Source organism: Pipistrellus hanaki, assembly GCF_964339955.1.
Source record: "Pipistrellus hanaki genome assembly, chromosome: 4".
NCBI lineage: Eukaryota > Metazoa > Chordata > Mammalia > Chiroptera > Vespertilionidae > Pipistrellus > Pipistrellus hanaki.
The window spans coordinates 32,068,692-32,083,417 of NC_140506.1; the positions used below are offsets into that span (position 1 = coordinate 32,068,692).

The following is a 14,726-nucleotide window of genomic DNA, read 5'->3' on the forward strand; positions in this document are numbered from 1 at the left end:
TAAATCCCACAGAGTCAACTATAAATTATTTTCCTGATGAAGAGAGAGGTGAGTCCCTTTCTACCCCATTTACCTCCTGCTCAGCATTTTAATTTGCTATGCACTGTAAATGCTAATCTTTTAATCAGACTCCAATTTAGGTGATAAGAATCACAATTAATTAGGCTAGCCTGTCAAAGAGTAGTCTTGCCTTTCAGTAACCTTAACTCTGAGGCTTTAGCTGAGGCCATCAGAAGCAAAGCTGTAATGTCTTTTTATGTTTAATATGAACTTTGCCTGCTATTTGTTTCCTATACTGGTTTGCTGTCTAGAAATAAAGCTAAATAGGTAGAGGAGTTCAGATTCCCTTCATTTGTTTTTAAGCTGTGGAGCAGAGGAGATTAGTAGAAGAAGATGAAACAAAGATATTGAAGACTAGTTTAGGGCCTTGGTCAGTTGGCAGAGTGTGGCTCTTCCATAAAATATCACGGCCTGGGCTAGTCTATTTTGAAGAAGTGGCGATAGAAGAAGTTTAAGTTTAAAAAATTTGGCTCTCAAAAGAAATTTCAATCGTTGTACTGTTGGTATTTGGCTCTGTTGACTAATGAGTTTACCAACCACTGGTTTAGGGTATCTGAAAAAATTTGCAAACTTTGTTTAAATCTGTTGAAAATTATTTAAATTCCTTTCAACTAGTTATCTCTGGACATGATGTAGCTAGCTATGGCTGAAGATTTACTTTCACATCTACTCTTTTTACTTCTATTTTTAGTTGCCCATATTCCTTCCTCTCCCAAAAAAGCTCCTTCCCACCAAGTTCAGTATCATTCCAACATCATTTTTTTTTTTAATATTTGGAAAACTGAAGAAGAATAACTCAAATAGATCTAGTATAATGGTCCTTATAGGGAAAAAGAGAAATACAGTAAAAATACTGTGATATTTTAAATATGACTTCTGTAAAAATGTTGGATATGTTATACATAAAATAAAAATGCAGGTGTGTACCTTCTCATATGCTTTTTGTTTGCTACCTTTAAAAAGAATTGATAATTCTTTCTGTCTTAATAATAATAATTTCTGGTTTTAAAATGTGCCATTGCAATTGGGTATTTTAAAAATCATTAACAATAATAATGAAAAAGATTGCATGAATAATTCTAAATTAATCATAGCTACCCATTAGTTTGTGCTTTCTACATACTGGGCACTGTGCCCACCATGCTGATTTATAGTATCCATTGAGTCACTCTTATACTAATAATTATTCCCATTTTATAGATTAAGACAGTGAGGTTCAAATTAATTAACATGCCCAAGATTATACTCAATAATTGACAAAACCAAGGTCTCTTTGGCTTTAAACCTATGCTTTTAATAATTTCTCTACTGCTGATGAAACAGGTATGCTCCACATTAAGGAACTCATAAATTTTATTTACTTATTTTTTTGCTTTGCTTAAGCTGCATTGTCTTGCTAGCATGGCTTTGCCCATAGAGCTTAAGGAGTTTAAACATTCAGGGTATGAACCATTATAGGCATAAAGTATAAGTGTGCTTATAAGGTTTATTTAAGAAAAGTATTGGGATTTGTTGGTATCTTGCCCACCAGAATGTACATGTTTTTTAAAAATTGAAATAATAAGATTGTTTCAGACAAAAATTAAGTTTGATTCAGCAACAGAGATTAGACAAACATCTTGACTTAATATTGATCCACACTTTGCATATACACCCTCTTCCACATATTTGTATTAGATTTTAAAAGGTAAGGGGCCGTTTTTCATGTACTTCCAAGCTGCTTTCAGCAGTCATGAAATATACTTGGCTTGGGCAGTCTCTGGAGCCCCAGAATTTCAGCTTAAACTTTCCATTCGTCCCTGCCAGGCACTAAGTCTAAAATATCTTTTTTTATGGAGACCGCCTCCAAAAGGTGTGGCTGTGTGCTGGTTTCATCTTGCACTTTGTAGCGGTGTTGGCACCGTGCAGTGCGAGGAATGCCACTGTCTCCCACACACCGCCGGTGCCCGAGGACTGTTCGGGCCTGTCCATGTTAGTGGTTTGGGACGGGCCTGAGTTTGGAGAGAAGGTTCTCTGCTGTCTACATGATTGGCTGTCACCGGGGCAAAGGGGGAAAAATAGAACCAGTGGAAAATGCAGAACCTGATGTGTCATCAGAAATTCTTTCTGTAGTTTGGACCACCTAGTTCAGTGGTGAAGACCGATTCCTCTTGTCTTAGGAAACAATACATCTTGGCTTTGCCTCTTTCAGACCCTACTGCTGTTCGTTTTTTGACTTCTTTCTTCTTACGTAATACTGATTTCTTCTGATATAAAAAAAAAAAAGAGTCAGTTAAGAATCTGCATTCATCAGATTCTTGAGAGTGGACTTTCCTCCCCAGACTTATACACTGGCTACCACAGGATTCACAGATAAAAAGCATTCCTCATTCAGGTACAAAAATCTGTCTGGAAGATGAAATCTAATGAGAATTTATGTGCAAACTTTATGAGGAGCATGCTAATTTCTGTTTTGTTTGATAGCCACCATAGATGATCTATATCTTTTTTAAGGCCCATTACATTTTGGTTTATTGAACTGTATGATGTGGGGTTTATCAAGGACTTTGGAAAGAACAACTTACCAAATTTGGTAATTACTAGCAATTGCCATTTCCTGTTGGATTTTTTTTTTAAATGAGATCTCATGGAAAAGTAGATATTGACCTTGAGTATTTAATATAATTAAAGGAATCGATTTTAGAATTGTTGAAATAATGAATATTTTTGCTTTAGAATGCTTTTTAGACTTTTGATGTTAGTGGATCCTGTTGCCTGAAGGAAAAGATGCGAACTTCAAATGTTTCTGGGTAGGACTTCCAATTCCCTGTTTAAATATTTTAAAGGGGAAATGGATTGAATCACAGATATTGTACTAGAGAATAGGAAATCCTTGCATTGTTACTTTTAAAAATTGTCTCCCTGTAAGTTTACCTTTTGAAACCCCTATTGTAAAACCTTGATCAGCTGTGATGATTCATACATTTAGGTAATAAAACTTTTTTTCAATATTAAAAATTCAGTAGGAAGTTCAGTATATTTCCTCTACTTCCTATCACATACATACATCTAACTGCTTTCTTTTTCCAGTATTCTGGCGTGTACTCTGAGATAAGTTCCAGATACCTGATAGTTATCACAATGTATTTTAGAAACTTCATGTAACACTTGTGTGAGTGAAACAAATGGTATTTTATAACTCAGGATACTGAAACTAAACTACTACCTTTTTTTTTTTTTTTTTTTTTCCCAAGGAAACATTGAAAGAAGTGGGAAAAGAGGGATTTGCTTTTTTCCCCCCCTTCAAGCTGAAGTGAAGAAATAGAAAGATAGCCAACTCAGTAGTATAACAACTGTTGGGTATATATTTCAATTCACAATTAGGTGAAATCTTTAACATTTAATTTAACTTTCATATTTGCCTGCAGAAATGATTATTTTGATAAGATTCTGAATAGAGATAAACCTTTATTAAGTAATTTCATTTTCAGTTTCCAACTTCAAAGATTTGCTTTTTAATTTAAAAAGCATAATGCTTAAATGCTTGTGTAATTTACCGGTGAAGAGAAAGTAGAATTGGGCATGTTAATTGATGAGTGTTGGATGGATATGTGGGCTCATGGATTTATGATTTAATTGTTAGTTTTCTGCATCTTGGCATGTGCTAATAAGTAAGACCTGCAAGTTTGAAAGGGCTAAGAAGAGAATGACAGTGAATCCTAATTAATAAAATTTCTGCACATCACTTCTCTACCTTTCTGTTTTCCTTCTGCTACATATGCTGATGACATTTCATTTTGTTCAGTAGAGAAGGCATTTATGGGGGAGGATATTTTTATGAGCTTATAGTCTTTGAAAGGCAAGGGGAAATACCCTGTTTCCCTGAAAATAAGACAATGTCTTATATTAATTTTTTCTCCCAAAGTTGCGCTAGGTCTTATTTCCAGGGATGTCTTATCTTTCCATGTGCTAAGTCTTATTTTCGGAGGAAGTCTTATTTTTGGGGAAACACGGTAGCTTATATAGTTAATCCTGGGAAATTAAATGGTGTGCTCTTTTATTTTATAGTTTTTCTTTTTACAAAGTTTTAAGTCTATATGAGACTTTCAAGGCATTTGTATTTTAAGTGCTTTTCAGGTATGCTCATATTTTAACATTTAGAGACTTGGGGTGGCATTGCTGGATTTTTTCAAGGAGTCACCCACATCAACATTTTAACAGCACATCCTAAAACATTATTAATCCAAAACAGATCACTAACTCCATGCTGGATATTCCAATTCCAGAGCCCTGTGGTGGTACTCTGATTTCCTAGCAAATTCTTAAGTCATCCATAGGCCCAGGCAGGTAAAGGAAACGCAGGAGAGGTAAAAGTTCTCACTCAACTGTCTGCATAGTGACTGTCTGCAAAGTCAGTGGCATATCTGTCCTGCCTTCAGGAAGTCAAAAAGGGATTCCAGTGATGTTACAGTAGCACAGTCACCCAGTGAACAGTTTTGCATGCCCAGAGTTCAGATGTGGATCAGCCCTATGTTCAGGGATGGCTTTAGGATGACTTGATAATGGGAGTCTATAGAGCACAAAGCCAACTCTGCTAGGACTGTGCTTTCCAATAGTGGGGTCACTAGCCACATACAGCTATTTTAATTTAAATCAATACAACTTAAAAATTCAGTTTCTCAGCCCCAGCAGCTGCATTTCAAGTACTCAGTAGCTACCTGCGGCTAGTCACTGCTTTATTGACTAGCACAGCTATGAGAACATTTTCAACACCACAGAAAGTTCCACTAGACCAGAGGTCGCCAACCAGTGATCCGTGAGGTTCAAAAGGTGGGCGACCGATGCACTAGACAGTGCTGCTGAGGATTTTCTCCCATAATTTAGCTCTTTTGTCCTAGGTGGCTGCAATGGCTAATAGAGATGGGTGGCAAAATCAGGTGTTGTCTATCACAGGATAAGCTGCAGTCTAAAAGGGTATCAGGTTTGCAAAATGATATAAGACCATTAATTCTCTGAGGTCAAAATTTGTTAACACAATTTTATTTATTTTTGTATCGTAAATCTGTTGTTGTCTTATACAAACTCATAGTATTAGAAAGAGGACCGCTGCCGAAACTGGTTTGGCTCAGTGGATAGAGTGTCGGCCTGCGGACTGAAAGGTCCCAGGTTCGATTCCGGTCAAGGGCATGTACCTTGGTTGCGGGCACATCCCCAGTAGGGGGGTATGCAGGAGGCAGCTGATTGATGTTTCTCTCTCATTGATGTTTCTAACTCTCTATCCCTCTCTCTTCCTCTCTGTAAAAAAATCAATAAAATATATTAAAAAAGAAAAAAAAGAAAAAGAAAAGAAAGAGGACCGCTTATTAGAAATTTGCTTAACATGATATGTGGCTTATAATAATTACACACCTAAGATTTCATTGAAACAAAATTGTAAATATTTAGCTTATCTTATATAAACTATTCCTAGATTGAAGTACACAGTAATGAACCTTAAATGTCTAAAAAGTTATTAATCGATGGTCAACAAGCAGGTTGCACATGTAGATATTTTCATAAAGATTATTATTTTACCTATATTTTGCAGTTTGAGAAATTTGAGGTGGATATATTTAGCTCCCTCTTCTGGTTTATTATGATAAAAAAATTTTTATTTAAAATGCTTCATATGATTGTGGAGTGAGAATACAGTTATCAATGAAATGTTGAAGGACGTTTGTGTCATGCAGTTCAATTTTTTTCCTTTGAATCATTATAATCAGTAAAACATGTAAACAGAGCATGGAAAAATGAAAAAGTATCACATTTCTTAGGATATCAATTGACCAAAACAGTGTAAGCAAATAAAGGCTCTGATGCAAGTGCAGAGGGACTTAACCTGAGTGTCAAGTCGCCAGTGATTGTGTCTGTTGGCTTCCAAATCTGATATTGGCCCAATTCTGACATTTGGACAAGAGTACAAAAGGAAACCCACGTACTCCTGTGTCTGGATATTTTAAAGTTATAAATTACATTAACAAACGGATAAAGTCTGTTCTGTCCTCCTGCCTGTACAGTTATTTATTCATTAAGGACCAGGAGGCCACATTTCAGGGGCCTAGCACATCCAAACTCCCTTCCATCTGGGCCCAAGGGTAGGGAGTCCTACCCTGGGGAGGGTGGATCTGGGGAAGAGGCCAGGAGAAGCCTCCGGGGCAAGGAATTTTGGTATTCCAAGTGAGTATTCTGAGTGTGTCCTTGGAGACAAGGCCGTGTGTCTTGGCCCCCAAACTCATAACAATGTGGGAAGAAGCACAACTGGAGGGGGTCCAGCACAGGGCTCTCTCGCGCTCTGGACTAAGTTTACTTCTGTCAAACAGAACTAAATTATTTTGCAATCAAATTTTCTTCATTGTTGCATGATGTACTCATTGCCCCAAATTAAATATGGTAATCATGGGATTTTGTTTATTTGCAGCTTTGACCCTTCCGGATCTTGCAGAACAGTTTGCCCCTCCGGACATCGCTCCACCTCTTCTTATCAAGCTAGTAGAAGCCATTGAAAAGAAAGGTAAGCTGACGGGGGTAGAGGGAATCAGCCGACTTGTTACATCCTTGTTTCATGGGTGTTACAACTTATGTTCGACTCTTGGGCGTTCATCAAATCCTGTGCTAGATACCCAAGCCATGCGTTGCTGTGTCCTAGGGACATAATCTTGGTCCAATTTCTTGCTCCATATTAACATGTAGTTACTCTATGAAAACTATTAAGTTCTCCATATTTAAAATACATATATATATATTAAACATGCTCCTTAGTGGACAGAAAATTTTGTCCAAAGTTATTGACGTGCCAGATAGGATTAATAGTAGGCGTTGACTTCCAAGAATATTTGGTACACATCTAGAATAGATATTGGATGGAAACTGGAATGTCTTTCTGGCAGCAGGCTCACAGGTTCTCCAGAGAGCTGTGTTTCGCATGCTCACTCTGTTTTGTGTCCTAGGTCTGGAATGTTCAACTCTATACAGAACACAGAGCTCCAGCAACCCAGCAGAATTACGCCAGCTTCTTGATTGTGGTGAGTGCCATGGAGCTACAGATACAGATGGCAACGACAGTGCTTACCTCTCTGTTTCGGGTAAAGCACACAACGCTTGAACTTAACCATGCTACCTTCTAAGTTTGAAGGGAGCCCAGACATCAAGCATAGCTCCCTCTGCCCTATTATGGTAACGGTGCAGGCCTTCGATGTTTGTCTCCTGTGTTGGGGTGGGTGTGCACGCCTGCCGGTAGACATGTTGGCCATCATCACAGCCCCGGCCTCTGGAGTTGCAGGGGAGAGAAACAGCCTCTTGGGGTTTCTCTGGCTCTGCAGATCTACCATCTTTCTCTGACCCTGAAGCTGGCTACATCTAACTCATCTGGATCAGTTTAAAGAATACTTCTTTGTCTGTGTCATTTAACAAATGTCTCTTCTGACCTTTTCCTTTTCCCTCTTTCCTTTCCTTTTCTCTTTCCCATTCCCTTTCCTTTCTGTCTTGCTTTCTTCCTTCCTTTCTTGATTGCTTGCTTTTTCGTGCCATATTTACATTAAGTAACATCATGATATTGTTATAGTCCACAGTGTACTAGTAAACCAACTCTGAAAGAGGAAAAAAGCTCTGGTTGGTTGCATTTGCCCGTTTCTGTGGTGTAAATATTCTAACCATGCTCAATTTCCGACTCGCATGTTTTCACAGCACTCCAACTTGGGCAGAATTGAGCACAGTTGGAGTGGCCCTTGTGAGTGGGTACAACCCAGCTCCTGCACACCAATCCAAGTAGTGGTACTGTTATTTGTCCCTTCCTTCTTTTGCCAGACTGAGTAAAACTGTACAAATGTGGATAAATTTACTTGCCATCACTTTAATATCAATTTCTACATGAACTCTCAGATCCCTCATTTCTTTTCAATACTTTTCTTTTTTAGAAACATAATTTTACTCTTCACATTATTTTAGTTGATGGGTATTTGAACAAAAAAGAGTGAACCCATTTTAGAAGAAGCTTTTTCAGACATGTGCAAAGAATGTTCACATGATAGTTAGCAAATGAAAATCTTAAGTGTGAGGCAGCTTCAAAATTTTTAGAAACAATGTTTCAGGGATAAAGGAGATTAGATCTTTATCAGTACATAGTTTCACTTGAAATGCACCACCTGAATGTTTGGAGCTTAAAAAATGTTTTGTTTTTACTCCCCCCCCCCCTTTGTCATGGAAATCATATGCAGCACATGTCCTCTGTACTGCTATATCTCCTGACTTGCCCACAGAGTAGGTCATTAGAAGTTGAAAAGCATAAAACTCTAGGTGAGAGACCTGTTTTTATTTATTTTTTAACAGTTTTACTAGGGTGTTAAGGAAACTGAATTTTTTTTTTTTTTTTTCTGAGTCAGTTGAAATAGTGATACATGTTTTGGTCAGAAAATCGGTCAAGTTGAACATGTTAAAAGTCACAGGAAATGTTTAGACATCAGAGACCAATGCAATGGGAGTTATTTGAGAAATAGTGGTTATGTTTTTAAATGTGACCAAACACAAATGATGCAGTTTAGTTTTTTAAAAAAATCCTCACACCACTTGTGAGGTGGAATAAATAACCAAAATGCACGTCAACAATATATTTTGACAGATTTCCTTCCCCTTTTGAGATCAAAACACACACATAGAACACTGGTTTCATTTGACATTTCGATTCTGTACTATAAAAGTGAATTTTGTGGCAAAAAAAAAGGTAAGCAATATCTAAATTTAGGAGTTGATCCTTCAGGGCTGTTTCCAGCTTGAGGATTTTCAATACATAAAAAATATTGTACTATTCTGGAAGAAGCTCAGAGATAAGTCACTTACACTAAACAGAAACATTATCTTTTAACCAACGCTGTGAATTGCCAGTGTCTGAAAAGGCAGACTGGAAGACTACAGCTCACTTTTATTATCAACTAGTAAGTTCTCTTATTTCACCCACATTTTAACCTTGCAATTTAGGCATCAGTTATTGCTAATTGAAAGCTGTAACTTGCACCCAAATTGTTCTGATTCCAAAAGTCCTTATACTTTTGTTCCCACTATATTGCCCTAAAATGAATTATTTTGTTCTTATGTGAATTTTTTCCTATTTTGGTTTTTCTTAACCTGAATCAGGTTTTTTCTTTAAAAGTTCTCATCAAAACAATTTTTGTTAATTAGACTTACTGTGATCATCATTTCACAATATATACAAATAGAAATCATTTTGTTGTGCACCTATAGATAATATAATATCTCAGTTTTTAAAAAGTTAGGCCTTTTAAACCTCAATACTGTAATTGACATTTTAGGATAAAGTTCTTTGATGTCCTATGCAAGATAGAATGGCTAGCAGCCTCTACCCACTAGATGCCCTCCTCCTCCAGTTGTGACAAAAAAATGTCTTCAGACATTGCCAGATCTCTAGTGGGGGTGCAGTGAGGCAGAAAAACTGGGAGCCACAAATAAAGAGGTCAGTTGAGGAAGAGGTGCCATTTCAGTTGTAGGAGGGCTGAAGTGGTGGACAGTTTACTGGTTATCTGTCTTGAGTAGAACTCGGTGAAAGTGAGGTGGCAGAATGTGAACTTCCCCAACCCAGATCTAAAGATTGTACAGCTAGATAGCTTCGAAAGTCATGGATGGCTCTTGGAAGTGCATTAATGCAAAAAAGAAGACATAGGACAAAGGTCAGAAACTCCAAGAAATTTTAGAAGTTACATTAAAAAAATAAATAGAACATACTATGCAATGAATTTTATTGGAATTTGACATAAGGTGAGCTGATGCAAGGATTTGCCAAAGACTTAAAATAAGGCTATTTCATTCAAAGATGGTTAAGGCTCTTTGGGATACATCTCTGGTGTTAGAGTAATGTTCATTTACCAAAGCCTAACTCTCTTTTTATATAGTTTAGTCCACAAACATTGAACAGGCACATTCTATGTGCTGGTCTGGGCACTGAGAGAGGCAAGAGGAGCAGGTAAGAGCCATAGTCCATGCCCTTGAGGTACTCTCAGTCCAGCAGGGAGAAAGCCATTAGCATCCTGTGTGGCACGTGTCATGATAAAGATGTGGCTCATCAGCACTGCTCTGGCAGAGAAGACAGCCGGAACCCTGCCTGATGGAGGGACATGTGGAATATTTAGTGTCTTAATGTTTATACCACATCACCCATTGGTTTATCACATTTTTTAGGATGAACAAATTAAGTAATTAATTTGCTGGCAAAGAGACTTAGTATAAACAAAGCATATGGGGCGGAGTGTGAGGGGGTAGGCAGCAGCTTGCCCAATAGACAGTGGTAATGGAATGTTCCCATAGTGATTCACACACAATTTTGCTTGACAGTCCACTAGTAAGTAGTTGCATTACTTTCGAGGTGGGTGGATCCTTTATCCAAAGACCTAGTATCACCTTTCCCACGCTTAGGACATATCTAATGTGATGTCTCTCCACAGTTCTTTGTAGGACATTTAAGTGATTTAACCCTTTGACTCTTTACCTTTTAAGTTCAATAATTCTTTTATTCAAACCTGCCAACATTTTCCATGAAATGAACTTTATGGTGTGCGGTTATCTTTTGCAAAATCTGCCTACTTAGCTGGGCAAGTTTGGATTATGATAAGGATGTGTCCAGGGAACTGTTGTAGCTTCAGGCTCAACCTGGAGTGATATATATCATCACACTTGGTTCATGGAATCCAGAATACCACCCTCTACTCATGCTCAAACATCTTCTTGCTCATCCTCTTCAGGCTCAGCCTCATCCAGTCAGTCACAGGTTATGTTAGTTCTGGATAATGTCTCACACATTTCTAGCTGTATTAGAATTCAAATGACCAAAAGCATTATTGTCACTTCCAACAGCTCTGCTTTCCAACTTATTTTTAACACCACAATTAATAGATCACTTTAAAGATGCAGCATTTTATGCATCAGCTCACCTTTTCTTTATTGAGTCTCCAGATCATTTTCTTCAAGTTACCCTTCATGTCACAGAGTGCATCTTTCACCATCAGCCAAACGCCCCTTGTTTCTGGATGACCATTCCTGCCCCAGAACCCCTTCTTTCTCCTGAGCACCGTGCGTGCTCTCTCTCAAGCACTCAGAGCGGCTGTGATTCATATCACCCCATCCTTGAATTGCCTGACCTCTTTTCCAGCTGAAGGATTTGCTAGACAGATATGCTCGTGGTACTATTCTTCTGAGATGGTTCAGAGCCCACGGGTTAGGTTAGTAATCCCCTGATCATAGTACCCTGTCAGAATTAGGGGGACATGTGTTAAAGATGCTCAGGTTATTTTTATGGGTAGTCTTGAGATTGCTAAAATACCTTACTGTGTCAATCAGTCACTCTGTTGGGTTAAACTTATATTAATTCTGAGATGCAATATTTAGCAACTCAAATTTTAGGAAGTCTAAGAATTTGCATTTTACATTTTCCTGTTGAGGTTTTAGGAAGCATTTATTATGTGATTAGACACCCCTAGGCAAACCCTCACTTCCCTTCCCCCCCCCACCCCCTTTTCAGGGCAAAAGCACCCTCCAGAAATATTTTGGGGACTACATTAGTTTGTTAGAGCTGTCATAAGCAAAATTCTACAGACTGGATTACTTAAAAAAATAGAAGCCTACTTTTTCACAGTTCTTAAGCTGGAAGTCCCAGATGAAGGCAGGTTTGGTTTCTTCTGAGACCCCTCTCTGGTTTACAGATGGCCACCTTCTCGCTGTGTCCTCACGTGGCGCTTCCTCTAGGCGTGCACCCCTGGTGTCTGTCTGTGTATCTAAAGTTCCTCTTCCTAGAAGGACACCAGTTAGATTGGATTAGGGCCTACCCTAATGGTCTCCTTTTAACTTAAAACCTCTTTGAAGGCCTTATCTCCAAATATAGACACATTCTGAGATATGGGAGTTAGGGCTTCTGCATATGAATAAAGAGACACAACAATTTTTTATTGCCCCAAAGTCTGGGAGTGTGCTCCCAGCACCATGGCCAAGGGCCTTCAAGCTAAGTGCTCACTGTGTTGGAGATAGACTGACACAAAGGAAAATAGTTTAAAAATGCCAGGGCAACCCCTGTGAGAAACTCATATAAGTCCTTACTGCTTCCTTTCATATGTCACTTAAGTCAGACATTCAGAGAATTGGCCTCCAACCATTGTATAAAATGTCTGAAATTTTTTTTAATGTTTTTATCATAGATGCCGCCTCCGTGGACTTGGAAGCAGTTGATGTTCAAGTTTTAGCAGACGCTTTCAAACGCTATCTCTCGGACCTACCAAATCCCGTCATTCCTGTAGCTGTTTACAATGAAATGATTTCTTTAGCCCCAGGTTTGTTTTCTCTTGGAGAACCTCATTGAACATGTATTGCGATGTGGCTGTGCTTGTGTAGTCTGCATATGAAGAGATGACTTTTTAGAAAATATTAGTAGGAATCTTTCCTCCTCCTCCCCCCCACCCCTCCACCACTCTTGACACATCCACCCCCACTCAAATTCGTACAACTTCCCTCCATTAACATCCAATAGAAGACCCAGCTCCTCCTTTGCTTAGGAAGCCTGTCCCCATGCTGAAGTGGCTAATTGTTCACCTTTATCGGTATTCACAGAGTTCACTGCATCAGTGAAGGCCTCCATGCTTGGGTCCAGGGAACCGGGACTGGGCCCCAGTGGCTGGGGGCTATTCTTACCATTGTCTTCAAGTGGCCATTACAAAAGTGTGGAGGGAAGGGGACTCAGTTTTTAGGAGCTAATGCTCAGTCAAAGTGCTTTGGGGACAGGAAATTGTGGTTTGTAACCTTCAAAGTTAAAACCTGTGATACTTATCTGATGCTCCTCCAAATGAGCCAATCACACTTGCAGCTGCTCAGTAGAGGGCAGATTTCTGCCAGCACACCCTGAACCTTTTGTGGTTTTTTTTTTTTTTTTTAACACCCAAAACTTCTTACATTTCCATTTGACTTGAGACTTCTACTCTCTCACAATGTCTTTTCTAATGAGAAGGACAAATGGACTGTCTGCTGCTTCTGATGACCTTGTTTTAAATGGCTCCTTCTTCCACAGCCAGAAGGACAGGGATTTTTTAGGTGTTTATTCTCTGGCACCTAGAAATACCTTTTATTCTTTCCTCATCTCCTTTTGTTTTTGTTGTTAACTTGCAGAAGTACAAAGCTCCGAAGACTACATCCAGCTGTTAAAGAAGCTCATTAGGTCACCTAACATACCTCATCAGTATTGGCTTACGCTTCAGTATTTGCTCAAACATTTCTTCAAGCTCTCCCAAAGCTCCAGCAAGAACCTCTTGACTGCAGGAGTGCTCTCGGAACTTTTCAGCCCTCTGCTTTTCAGACTCCCCGCAGCCAGGTGAGTGAGAGAAGAGAAGCATGCGTTTCGGGATGATGAGGGTAGTCCTTCACACTTACTCTAAAGGTATTATTAGTTCCCAGACCCATGTGCACATTTACATCGGAATGTGTATAAATGAAGATGAGCCTGTTGTGTAGGGAGAAGATTTCTAATGAACTCTCTTTTTTTTCTGTAGCTCTGAGAATGCTGAACCCCTCCGAAAAGTTATAGAAATTTTAATCTCAACAGAATGGAGCGAGCGACAGCCAGCACCAGGTAAGTGCCCTTTGAATTTTCCAGATTCACTCCTTGTTTGTTTGATTTCAAGAGCATGATAAATGGTGGCTTTAGACTTCATCTGAAATAGCATAATATAATAACATGTTCTTGTGGTTAAAGACCCACTAGCTGAATGGTCATGTCTGTGGTGGGTGTCATCCGTATTTCAATGTGTGAAAATTTGAAATGATCGTGGTTTTCGATGAGGTTGTGGGGAGAGCTCTCTGTCCCCCTCAACTTGAGCTCATTTTAGTTGTTGACATTTTAGTTTGTCTTTCTAATAGGTAGAAAGTAGGGGATTTATAATTACTATATAATTTAAAGTATTTGGGAATGTGTTTTTTGGAAGCAGGTATGCTGAGAAATGTCTGTCAAAATAAACATTTTCAGGAACGCAAGCAGCATGAAACCAGGGAGTTCACTGCAGCACATTAGAGCAAGCCAGGCCCTTCTTTGAAAGCAGGCTGGCGTTCAATTAGCCATTTGACAAAGCAGGAAATGTAGGCCGTGTTAGCAGTGGGTTTAATTTAAACTTTCTTCTACTGTGCAAAGTCTAAGCAGCCACACTTTGCTGTATATACTGGTTAAAAGCTGGCCATTTAAAATAGTGGCTAAGGTCTTGTAAGTGAAGTTTCAGGACCAGTAAAAGGTGTTGCTTATATTCTTAATTTATGCTTAGAATTTAAATAAAACCCCAGAGGTAGCTCATGAGAGTGCCCAGATTTATTTCTGTGTGGGCAGGCATGGGGACCCAGGGTCGCTGCCAGGCAGTGGAGATGGAAGCTGTGCTCATTTAGGTGCTCCATGATAGGGTTGGTTCTCTCCACTTGGATGGAGCAGACTGAGAGAGGCGAGGGCCTGTGCTGACTACCCTCCTGTAGGGATGGAGTAGAACCAGGTGTGGGTATTGGGCAGGGCTTCTGTGGACAGGCCTAAAATATGGTCTCCAGAGGTGAGAGGGGCAGCAGAAGTGGTACTTAAGGCAGGTGTGTGTGTTCCAGATCACAGCAAGCAAGATGCTCCACAGGGGGCC

General features: G+C 39.1%; 1 protein-coding gene and 1 long non-coding RNA gene across 2 annotated transcripts in view; one reads left to right on the forward strand and one right to left on the reverse strand.

The window, feature by feature from the left end:
- LOC311621139 overlaps positions 1-14,726 on the reverse strand; it is a 335,010-nt gene that overhangs the window by 172,794 nt on the left and 147,490 nt on the right. The window lies entirely within an intron of this gene.
- Positions 1-14,726, forward strand: part of PIK3R1 (phosphoinositide-3-kinase regulatory subunit 1) — an 85,274-nt gene that overhangs the window by 50,815 nt on the left and 19,733 nt on the right. The window contains exons 3-7 of the mRNA XM_084880900.1: positions 6,497-6,589; positions 7,026-7,100; positions 12,270-12,401; positions 13,231-13,432; positions 13,611-13,690. Coding sequence (XP_084737026.1) covers positions 6,497-6,589; positions 7,026-7,100; positions 12,270-12,401; positions 13,231-13,432; positions 13,611-13,690 — 582 coding nt within the window. The remainder of the gene's footprint in view (positions 1-6,496; positions 6,590-7,025; positions 7,101-12,269; positions 12,402-13,230; positions 13,433-13,610; positions 13,691-14,726) is intronic.